Source organism: Adiantum capillus-veneris, chromosome 19 (genome assembly GCF_014529385.1).
Source record: "Adiantum capillus-veneris isolate H3 chromosome 19, ASM1452938v2, whole genome shotgun sequence".
Taxonomy (NCBI): Eukaryota; Viridiplantae; Streptophyta; class Polypodiopsida; order Polypodiales; family Pteridaceae; genus Adiantum; species Adiantum capillus-veneris.
The window spans coordinates 13719761-13739885 of record NC_140949.1 but is presented as its reverse complement, the minus strand read 5'-3'; the positions used below and the strand labels follow the sequence as shown (position 1 = coordinate 13739885).

Here is a 20125-nt window from a genome sequence, read left to right as displayed (position 1 = left end):
GGCATCAAGAGGTGGAAATAGTAACACTATGGGCATTACTCACGAACGTACTTGCTCTTGCGTGCCTACGCACGCATGCGGGCACGTGCACACGCTCTCACACACAGTGCTCGAGTAGAACTAGTTTTGCTTGATTGATTTCATGTGCAAATTGTGTGAATTTGAAAAGTGGAGCAATAATGTATCTCTTGACTCATGTAAGTTTGTTCATTAGACTTCACAACATCTCTAGATACTTTTCCAAAACCTATACAACCTTGCAAACTAATTGGAAATCGGAGTAGCCAGAGTGCGAACAAAAATTATGATCAAAAAGATACAAAGAGATGCACGAGGATGCTTGTGGCCTTAAACAAATGGGCAAACCATACACGAACTGCATGGAGTTGGTATCGATGTCCACATTATCATAATCTTGTACACAATGAGCCATATCTTGGTTGCTTTTATCCCTCCAATGTTGACTGCGTTTTTCTTTCAATGTGGGAGGAACTTTCCTATTTGTATTTGCATTACCTAATGGCTTCAAAAAAAAATTAATTCACTATCTTACATTTGCATAGTGCAAGGAAACTAAAGGTTGAAGAAAAGAAAAAGATAAATGGATACTCGACCACTCTTTTATATGGAGATCAATTATTTCCAATGGGCTTTTCGTTTTCTAAACTCACCCTTCACTAATGCATTGAGATCTTTTGAGAGGGTTTTTTTTCTTTTTGAGATTGGGGGGCCCTACCTACCACTCTCCATATGCCCATTTGATACGCATCTCAGAAGCTAACTTTCCATTCCCTACGACCTATATACGAGGATAGGGGCCTCATGGCAAATGGCACGGAACCTTTAATGAAAAACCCGTCAGAGAATCGACAATGGACTATTGAGAGTGCGGATTTCAAGGAGACACAATGGAGGAATGCCCTTAACCATTTTTACGCTCATTCAGCTTGCCTACCTCCCGCATATCCAACAAATCTGTACAGTATCGAGAGACTATGCCCCTAGCCTCAACTATATCTACCACGGGCATGCGAGATGTGATCAAAGGCCCCGACATTAGACGCGTGCTGTAGGTCTTCTCGCAAAAGTAAACTCGGGTATTTTCCCGAGTTTTCTTTTTCTCAACCCTATACTTTTGCACATCAAAACTCCATGGAAACGTGTACATTCCACTGCCGAATAAGCAGACTTACCCAAGAAAGACAGGTCTTCAATTACTTCAACTGCCCTTTTGTGAGGTGTCCAGCCCGTGCAAAAATATCTTCAACTGCCTTTTTGAGGTGCCCAGCCAGTTCAAGAAGGTCAATCACGCAAGTCAAAAGCTCAACATCGGGCTTCAAATCATACACAGTTTCAAAAACTATTAACCAATTCTTGATCTTCTCCACCAGACCTAGACTAAATAGATCTACCAAGCAAAACAATGTCACAGGATACCCTCAGCCTGCATTCAACGCACGCCTTTACCGTTTTGAGCATATCTCTTCTACACTCTTAGCTCCCATGATATGACAGTTGGTAAGAGCCCCTCCATATCATAGCCACATGAAATCCCGTATTGTCCACTCAAAAGAAACCAGAACTTGAAACACCTAAATGACTTATAAATGAGAACGAAACAGGGTGATGAAACACCTATTTAAGGACAAACTTTAGTCTTGAAATGTCACAGGCTCAACTTGTTTCTACAAAGTGTGACATTCCCTCTCTGCATGTGAGACCCACAAAACAAAGACATCATGACTTGTGAGAACTCTCTTGTAGCTAGAGTAAGCTTCCAACCATACAAACGCACACACTATTCAACTCTAACAAGGACTCCTGGCATATTACAACTTCGTTCATTGCACAAGCACCAACTCTTACCTATGGCTTGCTATTGACCTGTATGGTTAAAAATTAAAAATTTAGCACAGTATATAAAGTGATGGCTGATTAAATTAACACACATGTAATGTGACTACTAACACAATGCTCAGTTTCAGGTATTATTTTACCCTAACTCGCCCCTATTTGTTTCTACTTGGCATCATCAAAGCGTTTCTTATGACTATGCATCATCAGGTATACATCCCAAGCACTGGAGATTTTCAACAAAAAGCCCAATGTTGGGCTTATCCCGTTGGTAGCACATTCCAAAAGACGACATTTCAAAATGAGGTCATGAAAAACTGCTAGGGGTCTTTCAAAAGTACCACACTCGGGCATGCATGTCAACAACTGCCATGCATATCACAACATTATTCTCGATTATACCTATATTCCAGCATCAGCGTACATCTTTTCGCATTTATCAATTACCCCTATGTTGCGCTAAAATTTGGCAAAGTCTTGTAATAGCTGGTGGAAACCCACTGCAGATACAAAGTGAAACAAAGTGCATATACAAGACGGCAGATGCACCTGCACCAGCGTGATAATCAAATCATAGACCTCTGATTGATTGGAGTTGCAAAGATTTAAACGGGCAACACCGAAATTCTTTTCTTTTCTACAACTCACCTTTGTCATTCGCATAGTACATCTTCCAAAGGGATGCCTAGTGCATGTCGCCATCATAGTGAAGCTACTCCAACTAGCTTCAACATGCTACAGCAGAGGGGAGAGACAGAGTTCAAAGCCAGTCAAGCAGGGTGGCAAATCCATTTCTACAGACTTTCGGAGACATGCTACAAGAGAGGAGAGATGGAGTTAAAAGCCAGTTAAGCAGAGTGGCAAATCCAAAATTTCGGAGGTGAGCACCACAAGCCTATAAAAAACATTCTTTAATTTATATTAAATCTAAGTGACAACATCACATGCTACAAGCAATCATTTGAATGCTTTACAAATGAGGCAATTGAATATCCAAACTAGAAAAACCTTAATAGATTTGTACACCTCTCTTCTTGTCTAAGGGATCCCTTAGCAAATCTAAAGTTCAATCCTTTCAGCTGTCCGTGAAACTCTTGTGAGGTGCACTCATTCACACTAGCAAAGATCACAGCGTAAGTACAAAAACCAAAGTCGTTGAAAAGTTACATACAAAGAGAAATGTGTTAGCTACTGCCATTTCAAAAGTCATGTACACCTCAAGTAAAACAAAATTTCCAAGTGCCTAATGGGGACTCACAAAATCGCAATGTCCCATTCTTGCCTTTATTACTGTCGCCAAACATACAACCTGAGCACTGACTAGCCAGTCAAACTACCCATCCCTTCAATCTAGAAACCAATTTTTTTTTCACCTGACCCTAGAAGATCCAATAGGACCAGCATGTTGAGCAGAGACTTGAGCAGCAAGGCCCAAAGCATTCGCAATACTTCTAACAGAGGCAATCATTGCTACTTCATTGTCCAGTTTATTGATTGCTGACCCAACTCCCTGCCAAAAACCAAAAAGAAATTAGGAGTTATACATAAATAGAAACAATAGAAGTCAGTTAAAAATTCCCTGTTTGTGTAATTAGCTTCAGAAAAATATTGAGCAAATGAAAGAATATCCATAGGCATTAAGGAAAGACACTAAAACTTTGACTCCAAAGGTCCTGAATAGTGCTAACTCAACACACATCTCTGACCTCTGGCAAATAGATCAAATCTACAGGCCACATCAGTGGCAACCTACCGTTAACCAGTAGACTGTGGTTCAGACCGAGATGTAAATCGTGAACTGAGGGATAACTTATCAGTTAGGCAGCAAGCTTGGACAACAGAATTGACGGACTCCAAATCACAAAATTTTGACTAGAACAATGATTCAAGGACAAACACATCTCTCATGGCCACCAGGCACGTTTCACAGTTTCTCAAGTACCAAAAAGAAACATTTTGGGCTTTACACCGCTATGCCAAAGCTTCCTCCAATTTACAGTTGTCAAACATGCTTCCACATGTACATTCTGAAGGTTTCTCAGTAGCAACATGTAGTCGACGACACTCTTAATCAAAGCTTTTGGTGCTACAATAAGACCATTAACTGTTTTCCTTTTCCTTTCTCTTGATACTAAATTTGACTGACATTTTCAAAAAATGTAACACAGCTCACGCACCAACCCCTACCAAGTACTCACTCTCACTCCAAGCAGAATTTTATCATCAGCGTGAGCTGAAGCCTTTCAGCGTTCTATCTTCAAAAAAGAAAGTTAAACAGTTGAACAGATCAAAAGAAAACATACCACTCCGGCAGCCCCAGCAGCCAGAGCCAGTGGTGCTGTGACATCACTTAAACCAGAAGCACACATGACTGGAATCTGCACCGCTTTAGAAATTGAATATGCAGCTGCTAGTGTTGGAGCAGCCTGCAAATATATCAAAAAAAGGTGTGTGTGAGGGCGTTTGTGGGGGGTGTGTGTGTGTGTGTCTGTGTTTGTGTTGGGGGGGGGAGGGGGGTGTCTATTGTAAATATAAAGCTACCACAAAAGAACAATCACTTCTTCAAGACGACAGCTGATGTAAGACATCACACAGTACAAATTTAATAAATTCTATATTTTCATAAAACTTTGTACAGGACTTGAAAGAATGAATCCCCTACATACTTAACACTAGGTTGGTAACCTAACAAGACATAAAAGTGTCCTTTCAGGGTTTTGAAAAAAACCTCCAAACTCATACGAGATCCATTCTCTTTTAAAAAGTCTTTCTTGTGCTTAAAGTTAAGATACGACTACTTAGGGAAAAATGAGCAACGTTGAAAATTCCTCACTATTTGGTCATGGTAAGCCTCCAAAGTTGGTGTACCATAGCATTTCACTAAAAATAGCAATTTTTTGCAATCAATTGCATACTAAGAAGGTTGAGGATTTTTCTATACCATATCATAATTTTTTCCATAAATTTCAATGAGCTAGTGATCATACCATGCCGTTCTTTTAGCATCACCATTATTATTTTGGGACAAAGAATAAGGTTCCAAAAGGTTGCGTTTTTCCCATTTTGCTGACATCTCATCAAAGATTATATAGCCACGCTCATTGGTGCTCAAACTGTGATTGAATTTGTGAAGTGTTATAAGTGATTACCGTGTGTGTCATGCCAGATTTCCGACTTGGGGTGTCCAAGTTTGTAACATTCTTCCTCACTCCCTTGCTCCTAGCTTAGTAGCACCAACGAGCGTGGCTATATAGTCATCTTATCCGTTAAGAAGTCTTGATGCACCTAGATCCCTGTGTAGCCATCCCATCCCTTAGGAACTCTTAATGCGCTCACCACAGTATCTAGTCATCTCATTCATATAGGAATCATCATCATCATTCAAAATTCATGATTCTTACCTTGAATCGTGATCAGGTTCATTCTTGAGCGTCATTGCTCCCAATTGCATTCATATGCAAATTCGTCACCATCTCATTCTCGATTTCACATGTTATCTGTACACAAATAACAAGATCTTCCAAAAAAAACATTAATTACACACATAAATCAAAGTCATCTTCAGGAATTCCCATTTCAAAGTTGTTCATTCAAAAAGTCATAAAGCAGAATACTGCCAGCACATCAAAATCTTTTCAATTTCTTATCCAGTATCTATTCTGGAGCAAGTATCTTCTTGCCCTGTACTATTTCGACATGTCAGTAGTTCTCATTCTTGTGCCTTTTTGGGGCATCGTGCAGATGTATATCCTTGTTTCCCATAGTCAAAACACTTCCTCGTTTTGAGGTATTCGTCTTTCTGTTTCTCTGTCAATCACGGACGAGCATCTTTCTTTCCTCTTCTTCTGTCATCATTTGTCGAAAGTTGATCTGTTGGATAAGTCAAGTTACCTGAATGCATAGCAAACCCTTGCTTAGCATGTCCCATCAGTTGTTGTATGGACTCAGATTTCTATAATAAGTAGTAATCTCGTATCCCTTTGAGAAGTCCACAGCGAAATCGCTGGATTTTCTACTTAAAACTGAACTTTTTAAAAGAGCAGGCGGGTAGAAAAACATCCCAAAATCTCTCGTAGTAAATGTCCAAAGTATCTCCCTTGGTCATCCGAAGATGATTCCAAGTGGTAATCACATCACGATCGTACTCCCGAGTGAGCCACAAGGATATAAACAGCCGCTTGAACTTTAGCCACTTTGTTGGTACTTCTTTTCGTAACAGAAGAGTGGGCCACCATGTGCGTGCATTTCCTTTCAAATACGATGCTGCCCTCCTAATCTTTGAGTTCTTTGAATAGCGCCCTCCAGAAAAAGCTATACCTAGATGAATCCAGGATAAGCCCAGATTCACCCTTGAAGGAAAGTGCAAGGTATAGACCCATGGTAGTCACCCACAATACAATATAACCATCAGCTCCATCATGCATAGTATTGACTAAATACCACGACATCCCCACTAACGTCGTCAGTGCCCAATAGTGGGTGTAGAACTAGGTACTAACATATGCTCCCCAACACAACACACACCACACGCACACACACACATGAGCATACATCAACACAAAGTTCACCGTGCTGAGTTTCTGTCATGACTCCGGAGATCAAGGGCAGACTCAGCCATAATGAAGCCTAGCACTAAAAGAAGCATTAAATCGGAAAAATTAGCACAAAAATGAGGTAGTTGATAGGGCATACGCACCACAAAAGATAGAAAGAATTAGCACAATATCAATTGGTCGTAACTCGGACGAAAACTTCACAATGTGAAGTCTGCATGTCCGCAATACGACTAAAAAATATACCTAGATGAATCCAGGATAAGCCCAGATTCACCCTTGAAGGAAAGTGCAAGGTATAGACCCATGGTAGTCACCCACAAGACAATATAACCATTAGCTCCATCATGCATAACGCCCTCCAAAAAAAGCTACATTGAATTTGAATAAAGGCAAGGGCCTTGTGCGCATCTCGAAAGCCTGAAAAGGTATCAAATTTTAGTGCTTGTCCACCCTCCTTGAATTCTTTGGTCTTCTTGCTCTTATCCTCGAGAAAGTCGTATTGATTGGCTCTATAAAAGTGCTTCCTCTTAAATAATACATCTGGTCATCAGAGTCCAACTCTCATAAGAGGATGAATCCTCCTCAGAACTGTCAAAAAAATTTCGAGATCTTCGGTGGGATTTGCTTTTATTGGCCTTCTTCATGTTCTTTCCATGTCTCTGGTTCTTTCATCGTTTCTTGCCTTTTCTGTCCTCATCACTGGAGTTAGAAGAGAAAGAGTTGTCGAAACTATCAGAAGAGGATGAGGACAAACTGTACACACCCTCAAAGCGTACACGCTTCTTGGCTTTCCGTGCATTTGCAAAAGAAGACTGTTGACCCAAATAACCAGGGTAGTATGTTCCCTTGTTGCGTCTCTTTGAATGCTTCGTGGTCTTCAGTAATTGGTTGACTCGTCGTTCAATCACATCATCAAGTTCATCTTCAATGTATGTTCGCGGGGCAGGTAGTTTCTTCAATGCCTACTTTATAGGTGAGTTGATGGTTGTACGCCATCGGGTATGCACATCGTTGATCGGATGCTTGGTCAAAAATTTTGCATACTAAGAATCCTTCAAATACTTGAGCATTTGCTTCACACAAGCATCAATCTGTTGTTGACGTCGCATCTCCATTCGTTCATACTCTGTAGGCCGTGGTGGCCCGTACTCTTTTTTTGAATCGTCAGGATCCGGTCATCGTCCATTAGAATTTTCCGTACTTTGTCCCGATCCGGAGTTGTCGCTTGGGTTCGTCTGATTCTTGCGGGATTTGTCACCTGAATCCATGTGTGTCGCAGTAAAAGGATCGGATTTCCCGATGGAAGGAAAATCGGCTAAGCTCTAATACCACTGTTACACTCTTGGACACCCCAAGCCGGAAATCTGGCACAACACACGACTTCACAAATTTAATCACAGTTAAATAGAGAGTCGACAAGGCCCGGCATAGTTCTGTGCCTAGAGGTATTGGCCCCAAAGTCTGGTGCCCCTTTCGTTATTTATTTTTATATTAATGCTTAAGCAAAGTTAAAAATCTGGGGGTCCTCTCTGCTCAGTGCTCTCTAGCAAAATCTAAGAGAGAAAGTACCCCCTCAGTACATCTTTCTAGGCCAATGGCCTTCAAAATCAAAAGCAAGTACATGAAAAGCTGTAAACTCAAAAGCTTCACGTCCAAAAGCTGTCAGCGTAAATCGCGGAGATCCGTACAGCTTGCCACGTGACACAGCCAGCCCAAAACGCAGAATTTTCCGTACGATCTGTCACGTCAGCATAGCAACGTAATTTATGGAATTCTCTTTAGGGTTCTAGGGTTCTGGTCTTTACGTTCAGTTTTTCAACCCTTAGCCTCGCCGATCCCGCACCCCTTTGGTTGCAGATCCTCGCCGTTTGTTCCCATTTTCCAGCAGTTGCATCAGCACTCAGTTCTCAGCCAGAAACAGCCAGCGTTTTGCATTGACAGCCTCAGACAGCCAGCGTTTTTGTATTCCCAGCCTTGCCCGCGTCGGCGGTTACTGATCAGTCCCGTAGCAGTCACAGATCAACAGCAATTAGACCTAGCGTTTTCAGATTTCAGCCCTAACCTCGCGTCGTCATCTTCATGGCGACATCGTCATGTCAGTGACGGTCGTCGTCGTCGTCGTCGTCATCAACATAGTACCTCCAATCCCCAGCATCAGTATCATTAGTACCCATTAGCATCTGCATCATGGTAGTAGCATTTGTGCAAGAAAAAAGAAAGTACTTGCTCTGGCAACATAGCAAGGGGGCCCTTGAGAGTTGGGACCCAACATCCCTGTGTCGTCTCTTTGCTCTCTCTTGTCTCTCTCTTTCTCTCAGTTCGGTTCACTTCTTTCAAGTGAAGTAAAGTGTCCCTTGTGCTTGTATGCGGAGTACTAGATCCGAGCAAATCCTTATTCTCTTTCGCTGCACCTGACAGATACATGCACACACACCTCAACCACAAGCAGTCGTATAGAACGCACTCCCCTCAAGCACTTGCAGATCCACAGGCACAAGCATCACACACAAAAGAAATAAGGCGCATACAAGCAAGCAAGCTAAACTAACAAAAACCATGAGAAACAAAGAAAAATACCTGAATTAGAGCAGTAAACAAAACGGGAAGGAAAGAAACCGTCACAAGCAGCACAAGTGACATACGCAAGGTTGCTTCCATACAGAATGTTCCGTATCGTACAGATCTGTACGAGATTTTTTTTTAATTCAAAAGTTCCGCCAACTCTACGCCACATCTCGCCTTTTCGCAAGTAAATTTGGGGGTGTCGTCCCGTGTCTTGAATTGTCACCAAGCAAGGTGGAGTGGTATCTCATCAAGATTTGACTTCATTATTTCTTATAGACCTGGCCATCAACAAGGTAAGCCAAACCGAGAAGGTCCTACCTTTCACCTAAAGAAGGAGATGCAACATTTGATCGACAAGAGTCAATAATCTTGAAGCTTGAGCAGCTCAAGCTAAACGCAACCATAAGCAAGGGTCCACAACATTCTACTTTTCTCGTCCAAGTGAAGGAGCAAACTGCCAAGGACCCGCTTGCCTAGAATATCGAAAGACACCTACAAGGGCAAGGAAGTGTAAATGAGGACTTGATGGGTTGAATTACTATAAAGGTCTCCTCTATATTCCCCCATGCTCAACACGCTTGTAAATACTACAAAAGAGGCATGCCTTCCAACAGCAGGACATTTTGGGGTCAATAAAACAATTGAGCTTGTGTCACATAACTATTGGTGGCCTCAAATGTAGAAACTTGTCAAGGAGTATGCAGACACTCGTGACACTTGCAATAGATCCAAGGCCCCTCATCATCCCTTGCCTATTCCAAGCAAGCCATTGTGACCCATATCCATGGATTTCATTGTGGAGCTAGCATTATCACAGGGGTAACTCCATTCTAGTATTCGTGGACCGGTTTACAAAGCTGGCACACTTCATTCCAACCACCAAAACCATCACCAGAGAAGGTACAGTCAAACTCTTCCTACAGCATATCTATCGTTGTCATGGCTTACCTAATGACATTGTTTTCCAGCGAGGCCCACACATCCTCTCTAGCTTTTGGAAAAGTCTTTTCAAGTTACTAGGAGTACAGATAAACTTCTCATCAGCCAATCACCCGCAAAGTGATGGACAAACAGAGAGACAAAATCAAGTCCTCGAGCAATATCTAAGTTGTGCAGTCAATTGGCACCAAGATAATTAGGTGGATCTACTACCATTTTCTTACATTAACACTGTTCATGCTTCTACTCGCCACACCCCCTTCTTTGCCAACCATGGTCAGCATCCCAAAATGGATATCCATGCGGATCATCAAGTGAAGAACCCAGCTATTGTAAACCTTGCTCTATAGTTATCCAAAATTCATGAGGATTTGAGGATGCACATAAAAGAAGATCCAAAGAAATGTTGAACTTACACCTCTCTGCTGCTTCAAAGGTCTAGGGCATGCATGTAAAGCTAGTGTGCCTCCGGGCTGCTAGCCACCCTTTGCATATGTATTTAGACTACATTGTCCGGCCGCCCACTTCTGGGCCGCCCGCCCACCTTGTCCGGGCGCCCTCATATTTCTATTTTTTCTTGATGGGTCGTGGGTGCTTTTTTCTTGCATTGCCCTACCTCCCCTTGGGCACCTATATATGGGGCCAGGGGGGTACCCACAGATACACACACTAATACATTGTCTTGAGGGTCTCTTGTTCTCGTAGTTATGGAGGGTTGATCGCCCCCTCTTCCACACACCAGCGTTTTTGTGTCCTCTCTCTCTCTCTCTCTCTCTCTCTCTCTCTCTCTCTCTCTCTCTCTCTCTCATGCCTCCGCACACGCGCACTCTCACATGGTATCAGAGCTCAGCTTTAGATGGTATCAGCAACTTCAGACTCTCCATGGGACCAACGCTTCTGCAAAGGTTCTCTCCTCAAGCTTGATCTGCCAGGGTTTTTGCATCAACCCGGCTAGCGATGGAGTTTGGAGCACTTCTATCGCAAAGAACTGAGGTTTCCACCTGCGTTTTCACATTTATAGGCAGTGATTCTCTCTCCCTCTGCTAGCACTAGGGCTTAGACCCCTTTCCCTCGCCGGAACCACAGCTCCTCCATCTGTGTTTTTGAGGCAGCCACCTGCGTTTTTAGGGGGCCTGCGTTTTTTGGAGGAACTGCGTTTTCTAAGCATGGGGCTGCTTGTGACACGAGGTACACCCCAGATCTTGCCGGATCTTACCCTATCTACCCGGCTTGGCATCTGGTGCCTTGCCGGCTTGTATACTCTCCATTTCCACCAGATTTCAGCCATATACCACTGCTGTTTTCTCTGTTTCCAGCCCACTTGGGGTTGTGCCAGGGATTCACCATCCTCCTCATACCCTCTGCATCGCTCCGGTCCGTTCCGAGAGTGATCACTGGATGGCAGTGTTTTCATCACCTCGCAGTTGCGTTTTTGGGTGGACAGCAACCTCTTGGCTTGTGTTTTCAGAGAGGATGAAGTTACCTCTTGCCAGTAGTGGTCCATGCGTTCTCTCAGTGACTGCTGTAGTACACGGTATCTTCAACATCTGCTTGATCATCTACGGGCGTACGATCCTTGGGAGATCCATTCATTCCAGCCATCATTTGGCGGTTGCACACTCTAGAGGGGGTGGTGACTTGTGATTTGCTATGGACACACCTATGCACTCATCAGAGGAGTTCACGCGAGATATGGCCATGCTCATGGCATATGCGATTTTGACATTCCCAGAGAAGACACCACCATCTTTGGTGGACAGACACTTACCACTTGACCTCGACACATCAAATGACTTGCTTACACGGGAGCATCTACATGGACTTATGGAGAGAATCTTGGATCTCTTCTTAGATAGGTTCATTGCTTGGATCTACAAATTGGAGTGGGACTTCAGTGCTTTGGACTCTCTTGGAGAGTTTACCCGTGAGATGCGGGAGATCAGGCATCATTATGCGACTACATTCGGAGTCACCCGGAGCTTGGCTTGGATGGTGTTACCAGCGTGTGACTACTATCTATCCTTTTTGTTGATTTCTTTCTTATTATTTATTTACTTTCACTTTTTGGAAACACCCCTCGGGAAATCTAACTGCCCTGCATTGCATAGCTAGTGTGGAACTGTCCAAAGGGAGTCCAGGCCTGAGTGCAAGAGAGCACTAAGGTTAGACAAAGACTATGGTTAGCCAAAGTGGGGTCATTGACTAAGCAAAGTGGAATCCTTTGCTACAGAGGCTACATTTCAGTTTTGGGTGTGGCTGCAATGTACAAAGGGGGTCACATGACCTAGAAAGATACAATGGCAGCATCTCCTAAAATTTAGGGAACTGCTATTTTGGGACCTGAAAATGTGTTTGCGTCATTACCTCCGGAATGACAAGGGGAACATTTTCTTACTCTGCCGTGAAGTCAATTGGGCAACCGGTTGGGAGATTTTTAGGCGGCAACCCCGAAAAGGGAAAATGCTTGTAAATGTGCCAAGTGGCACCTTTTGGTGCACTTTCCTCATGCAACAAGAAGTGGCGCTGAATTTAGGAGGAAGAAGGCTCATTTTTCAGTTTTGTCACAGGTTAAGAGCTATGGAGTGCTTCCTTTCCCTCCTATGTACAGAGCGGTGCCAGGAGTGATGCCCTGCACGCTACGCACTGCCCTCTCTCTCCCCTATGGCAGTATGTTATGCCCCTCTAGTGGGCTTTTCAATTGACCAATGTACAGCTGTGTGGGTTCATGCGTGATTGCCGAGGCAAGAGCCTCTTGCACAGGTACTGGATTAGCTAGCGGCTAATCCCCCGTCGGTACAGGTGAATTCGGAGAGGTTTCACGCTAGAAATCTCGTCCGATTCAAAGGGCAAGTAGCCCTACAGGTGCAGGAGCTCGAGGACTTGCTACGGATGCGACCGGCACGCGAAACGGAGCCCGAAACAGTAAATTACAGCCTGCTGTGTATTTTTGCAGGTTTAGGGTTTTGGCCCTAAACGGTCCCTAATACCCCCAGGAGGTTCGGGGACGCGAGGGGACCGCTGTACAGGTGATTTGGCGCATTTTCAGGGCTGAAAACAGAGAATTCAGCGTGCTGCAGATTCTCGCCAGGTTTTGCAAAGTGCCCGTATGCGTCGGGAAAGTCATTCAATGCGTGGGGAATACTGACTGTGAAGGGTCCTAGTACAGTTATGCTGCCGAAATCGAGCCAGAACAATTGAAATTCAGCCAAGTTTGTGCGGGGCAACTTGTAGGGAACCACAGCATTTATTCCCTCTTTTGAACAATAAAGAAATACCGAAAGGGGCGCCTAAGTTAGGGGCCAATCTGGTGTCGGTCTACTTATACAAGTGCAATCTATCAGCCTATATCCCTCTCCCCTTTGTTGTGTCTTGAAAGTACAGGTAAAGTGGGCGATAAATTAAAGCAAATAAGGTTTAAGTCTAAAGTCTACCGCCCTTTTTAAAAGTACAAGCCGGTTTCATGGTTCCATCACCGAGATTAAATCACTTTTTCCCATAGAAGTGAGCCTTGGTCAATTTGGGCTTGAAGACACAGGGGATCATAGACCAGACACAGGAAATTGCAATTATGGCTGACAGACCAGATGATGTGACTGAAGAGGTTTCCTCTTCGCAGGGTCAACAGACACATGAAGTGGGTGAGTCTTCAAGACCACCACAGACTGAAGAGGTTTCCTCTTCGCAGGGTCAATAGACACATGAAGTGGGTGAGTTTTCAAGACCACCACAGACGGATGATGATATATTCAAGACCCAGTTGGCTACTGTTGTGGCTATGTTCACACAAGTAATGCAGAATCCGAGGTTTTTAGCCTTTCTGCAACCTTCTCTCCCGTCTCAGCAAGTTGGGTCACTGGATCATATTCAAAAGCCTGTTAAGGCTCGAGCACAGGTGATTCATACTGCACAGTCAATGGAAACGCATGTACACTTGACGGAGAACATGCAGTCTCCACAACCTGTGCCTAAGGTGCAAGAACAGGTGGCTGAGATGCAAGTCTTTCAAGCTGTACCAGTTCAGCCAACCACTTTTCAATAGCCTATAGCTAGTTCTAATGGACAGGGAAGCAACCTATAGGCTATGCAACAAGTCTTCCCACCACCTTCAGTACACCCTGGCTATTTTGGAGGTGGATCGGTATTCCAAAGCATGGCTGGCCATGCACCTGGAAATCAGTTTTACACGCCAGGAACAGTGTTCCGGAGCGCTCAAACGATGATGCCTAACCCCATGTATGGTGTCACGGGCATGCTACCAAGGTTTCAAAGCACTCAGGGCCAATTTGGGATGCCACGGGCAAATTTTGGTATGGCTGGAATTACAAATCAGCAGCAAAATATGGCAGTGTTCCCATGTTTCAATCACTTCCATATGACAATTTAACGCCGCTGGAGAGGCCAACTCCGTACAAAGAAGGTGGCAAAGGTGTGACTTTCACGACCTTTACAGGGTTTGATGACAGGAAGAAGGCTCTCTCATTCCTCCAACAGTTTGACAAGGCCTATGCAAGGGGAAACTTTACAGAGGCTTCAAAGGTCCGCAAGGCAGCCACTTTCTTGACAGGGAATGCGGGACAATGGTGGACAACTTTATTGCTTCAAGGGCAAGCTCCGTCCACATGGATTTACTTCAAGCAGATTTTTGCAGTAACATGGTTATCTGATGACTTTGAAGCAAATGTCATGACAGAATGGCACCAGCTTAATGCTGCCACTTGCAAGAATCTCGATGACTACAATCGGAAGTTTTGGAAAGCTCTACTTCCAGTAACTTCCTATAGGTTTGTTCCATTGATAGAACAGATTGAAAAATATTGTTGTGGCCTACCCAAAGGATTGAGAAAGTACTGTACGAAGACCAAAGTCACTACTTTGACGCGGCTCATCGAGGTAGCAAACACTGGCAATGGTTTGCTCAAGGGAGAAGATTGTGAATTCAAATGTTCCCAAGGAGGCTCCGAAAGTGACTCAGGAGCCAGTCAACGCAGGGAAAGACAAAACTACGGCTGAATCAGAAAAGGGACCAGCGAAGAAATGGAAAAGACGTTTTCCGCGCAAGTCGGAAGAGCAAAAGAAGGTCTTGAGGTCAGAGAACAAATGCTTGATATGTGAGCAGCTTGGCCACATTGCTTACAATTGTCCTACAAAGAAAAGGCCAGCTGATTCTGAAGACAAGGAGGACAAGAAAGGAAAGAAGCCCATGGCTGGTCTAGTGCAAGATATGGTGGGCGACAAGCCAAATTCAGATGCAAGTGAGCTTTGCAGAGCATGGGTAAAGGTCAGGGATCAAACAGTGCTTATCTTCTTTGATCCAGGTGCCAAAGCCAATTTCATTTCCCTAGAATTGGCTTCAAAGTTGGAAATCAGACCTGAAGAGATGGGGTATACAGCAAAGGCAGGTTTGGCATGTCCTGGCCATACAGAGGCTGACACCCATTATCGGAAAGTTGCGCCTACATATCCAGTCCTGTAGATGCTAAAGAATTTTACATCATGCCACTGGACGGATGTGATGTGTTGTTAGGTATTCCTTCGTTATTTCGTGTACAGGGAATCATGGATGCCTACAACAAAAAGATCACTATACAGAGCAGGGAAAAGACTCACATTCTGGATGTAAAGCTTAAAGGGGAGTCTATTCCCACTGTATCAGCTTCTGCTATTACTTCTGTAATGAAAAAGCATCTTTCTACGTACTTGGTTTTTGCACGTGAAGTGTCAGATTGTGATGAATCAAATTTATCTGTGCTAGATAAAGAAAGGTCAATGTTTTGTACACCTTTGTGCAATCAAAGAATAGACCACTCTCGCCGACGAGAGTGGGGCCTTCGGAGGAGGGTTTTACAACCTCTCGGTGTCGTATCTCTTCTCTCTCCTTCTCTCAGTCTCATTCATTTGCACGCACTAGATCCACTCACTTTGTTCATGACCACCACATTCTCTACAAGACGGAAAGCTCTCTCTTTCCCTAAGAACTAAAAGGAACCTTGAGCAATAAAGATCACTAATCTTGAGAAAATACAACATTCATTCCGCTGCACCTAACATTGGTATCAGAGCTTTGGAAGTGTTCTGCAATACTCAAGGAAAGAACCACAAGAAATTTTTTTTGCTTGTTGCGATCGCACGAACCCAAGTTTACTTGGGCGCGGCGATTCCTAATCGTGTTTTGTTGAACAGTGACAGGAATCCCAAGAAAGAAGGGCTTGTCCAGCCTCCCCTTGTGTCTCTTTTCACTCATTGAGAGCTGACCGTGCACTTAGCAGCCGGCCAATCGACGTGAGGTGGGAAAAAGCAACCTTGGTGTGAGCGCAAGGCCGCCAAGGGGTGCGCCCGCAAAAAAGGGTAGAACTCGGGTGAAGAGAAGATCCTTCTCCAACGCGATTTGCAAGCGAAAGAAAACCTCAAGAACCCCAAGAACCCAAGACCCTCAAGACTCAAGAACCTCAAGAACCCAAGATTCTCACGAATCAAGGACCTCAAGAACCTCAAGACCCTCAAGAACCAAAGTTCCTTGTAAACTTAAGAACCCAAGACTCCCAAGAACCCAAGTTCCTCGTGAACTTAAGAACCCACAAGAACCCACGATTGCAGAATGGTCATCACTCGAAGCGGAATGGATACTTCGCTTGGAGGTGATGAGCATGAGAGAGGCGAAGAAGAATTTTCCTCACCAGAAATTTTTTCCGACCCTTCCCCATCTACGACAAAGATTGCACGAACTCCTATGGAGGAGTTAGACCAAGAAAGAGAAGCAGTAAGAAAGGCTTACGAAGAACGAAGGGCAGCCATAGATCGTAAATACAAAGAAGGAATGGCAGCCATAGCGCGTGAGAGCGAGCAAGCACGCTTGGAAGCCAAAGCAAGAGAAGCAGAATTTGATCGAGAGAACAAAGAAATGCAAGCCAAGTTTGATCGCGAGAACAAAGCAATAAGGCAAGAGATGTTGCGACTCTTTTGTCGAATGCAGGCTCAGATACAACAGGATCGGGAAAAAAAGACTCTCTCAGTCTCTTCTTCCCCATCGCATGATACACAGGATTTGCATGATTGTATGAAACATGATGATGATTTGGATGACAAAGATAAGCATGATGATTTGAATGATATTGCTAAGCATGATGATTTGGATGCCAATGACAAGCATGATGATTTGCATGATCAAGATGTGATCTCTCACAAGCATGATGAGTTGCATGAAGAAGATGTGATTTTGCTAAGTTTCTATATAAGAAAACCCAAGTTAGCACTAAATGGCAGAAGAGGCAGCAAGAGCACCTTGCTCAACAGGCAACTTCTCAGCAAGACCAACCCCGGCGACTACTCTGGCGTTTTCTCCACAGAAGACCTAGCGCTTTTGCATCAGATCAGCCTTGGCAATTTGTGCACAGCAGATCAGCCCCGGCGTCATCACGACACAGCAGATCAGCCTAGCGTTTTTGCATTTGCAGAACCCCGGCGACAGAAGGACCAATTTCAGCCCTGGCGTTTTTGGATTTCAGCAGCAAATTAAGACCGGCATCATTCACCTTAAGTGTAGCAGATTCAGCCCGTAAAGACCATCAGTTTTCAGCCCTAAGAAACCTCATTTTTCAGCCAAGAAAACGCAACCAAAACAGTCATTTTCAGCCACCGAAACAGTCCCGAAATTCAGCGATTAGAAGATCTCAGATTTCAGCCATCGTCGTCGTTGTTGTCGTCGTAGATTCGATCAATCACGAAAAAGCGATCTTGGCTTTCGAGTCGAGGTCCAAAGAACCCCCACAAGACGATTCGATCAATCACCAAGAATCGATCCTGGCTTTCCAGTCAAGGTCCACAGATCCCCCAAAAGACGATTCGATCATTCAAGAAGAACCGATCTTGACTCTCGAGCCTTGGTCCAAGGAACCATCACAAGAAGTATTATGTGTTCGCATGATTGATACGCACGCATTGTTCGAGTGTTTCATTCGTGAAGGTTTCCTGTATTTTAGTCAGCATCGTTATATGATCCCTTTTCCTAGGCATGACATATTGTATGTTGAGCACGTTTCTCTCATGGATGAGCACGGATGTATGCGGATTGTTCAGGAAAAGTTGAAAAGTTTGTATGTCAGGAAGTCACATTCCATGTTTCTTCCTTGGCATGACACAGTTTCCGAAAGAGCACATGATAGTATGAGCACCAAGCATGGGCATTTCCATTGTGATTTGCCACAGTTGATTGATTTCGATCAAACAGAAAAGATTCGATCGCATTGTTTGCGTGTGTTTGATGAACGGGTTGTCACTCCGTCTATTTGTTCATCTACATTGCATACACAGTCTTTAGAGAAGACAAGATTTTTTTCCTTCACTTTACATGGAATGGGTAGTTCATGGTTTTGTGTTGGAGATGGTTTCAGGAATTTTCACCCATGGAGATTCTTGAAGACGGACGAAGCAGGACTCTAGACGAAGTTGAAGCAAGAAAGGAGATTCAGAAGACTCTGTGTCGCTTTCGGCGCGGCCCAAAGAAGCAAGCGTTGCAGACCTTTATGAAGTTCAAGTACCGCATGACCCACACATCAGAGTGGGCCGGCGAAGAGTCCCTTCCAGGATTCCGGATGCTATTGGCGATCTCCCTCGACGCCATACAGTTCGGTACCAGTACCTCACTTTGAAAAGGAGGGGATGTCACGTGACACATCCCAACCCTATGTGTCCGTGGACAAGCTACACCACAGCAGGGTTCAGTCAGTTCAGTCAAGTCTAGATTAGCAGTGATCTGGCACTTTTGTGAGTCTATTCGTAGACAGTGCATGCCCAGTCACTTAGCATAGATGCATATCCTCCGGTTGCACACAGCATGATCATCGTAATTTCCATCAGAATCCATTAGCATCAGTTAGGGGAATTTTCCAGTGCATTTTCCTATTTATTGGGATTTTCACTTATTATTTTTAAGTGACTTTCCAACAAAAGTAGGTAGGGCAATTTTGCTAAGTTTCTATATAAGCAAACCCAAGTTAGCACTAAATGGCAGAAGAGGCAACAGGAGCACCTTGCTCAACAGGCAACTTCTCAGCAAGACCAACCCCCGCGACTACTCTGGCGTTTTCTCCACAGAAGACCTAGCGTTTTTGCATCAGATCAGCCTTGGCGATTTGTGCACAGCAGATCAGCCCCGGCGTCATCACGACACAGCAGATCAGCCTAGCGTTTTTGCATTTGCAGAACCCCGACGACAGAAGGACCAATTTCAGCCCTTGGCGTTTTTGGATTTCAGCAGCAAATTAAGACCGGCATTATTCACCTAAAGTGTAGCAGATTCAGCCCATAAAGACCATCAGTTTTCAGCCCTAAGAAACCTCATTTTTCAGCCAAGAAAACGCAGCCAAAACAGTCATTTTCAGCCACCGAAACAGTCCCGAAATTCAGCGATTAGAAGATCTCAGATTTCAGCCATCGTCATCGTCGTCGTCATCGGCATAGACCAAGTTGCATAATCCATTGCATACACATTGTACACCTTTGTGCAATCAAAGAATAGACCACTCTCGCCGACGAGAGTGGGGCCTTCGGAGGAGGGTTTTACAACCTCTCGGTGTCGTATCTCTTCTCTCTCCTTCTCTCAGTCTCATTCATTTGCACGCACTAGATCCACTCACTTTGTTCATGACCACCACATTCTCTACAAGACGGAAAGCTCTCTCTTTCCCTAAGAACTAAAAGGAACCTTGAGCAATAAAGATCACTAATCTTGAGAAAATACAACATTCATTCCGCTGCACCAAACAATGCGATAGATTTGGTGCCAGGCAGTAGCCCACCAAATAAGCCTCCGTACAGGGTTAGTGCGGCTCAGCAGAAAGAGATAATGGGCCAAGTACAGGAGCTGTTAGAAAAGGGGCTGATTCAGCCCAGTTCATCCCCATTCTGTTCTCCAGTGTTGTTGGTGCAAAAAAAGGATGGTTCATGGCGTATGTGCATCGACTACCGTGCACTGAACAAGAATACCATAAAGAATAGGTTCCCTATACCTAGAATTGATGATATTCTGGACAAATTAGAAGGAGTAGCTATGTTTAGCAGGATAGATCTAAAGAGTGGGTACCATCAGATCCGCATTAGATCAGAGGATGTGCACAAGACTGCTTTTAGAACAACGTTTGGCCTTTACGAATTTTTAGTGATGCCCTTTGGTCTCACAAATGCTCCTGCTACGTTCAATAGGATGATGGACAGAA

The 20125-nt window shown here is 44.1% G+C and overlaps 1 protein-coding gene across 3 annotated transcripts in view; it reads right to left on the bottom strand.

Annotated features, from left to right (window-relative positions):
- Nucleotides 1-2228: 2228 nt before the first annotated feature.
- The window catches only part of LOC147433595 (uncharacterized protein ycf23-like), a 36483-nt gene continuing 18586 nt past the window's right edge, over nucleotides 2229-20125 (bottom strand). The window contains exons 8-11 of one of the 3 annotated variants that reach the window (XR_015185283.1): nucleotides 4158-4280; nucleotides 3228-3364; nucleotides 2503-2589; nucleotides 2229-2403 (exon numbers count right to left, since the gene is read on the bottom strand). Coding sequence is in view for 2 of the 3 variants with exons in the window: in XM_086490273.1 (XP_086346399.1) it covers nucleotides 2615-2669; nucleotides 3228-3364; nucleotides 4158-4280 (315 nt within the window). In the remaining variant the exon portion in view is untranslated. Of the gene's footprint in view, nucleotides 2670-3227; nucleotides 3365-4157; nucleotides 4281-20125 lie in introns of all 3 variants that reach the window. The other 2 variants (XM_086490273.1, XM_086490274.1) reach the window with 2 other exon arrangements.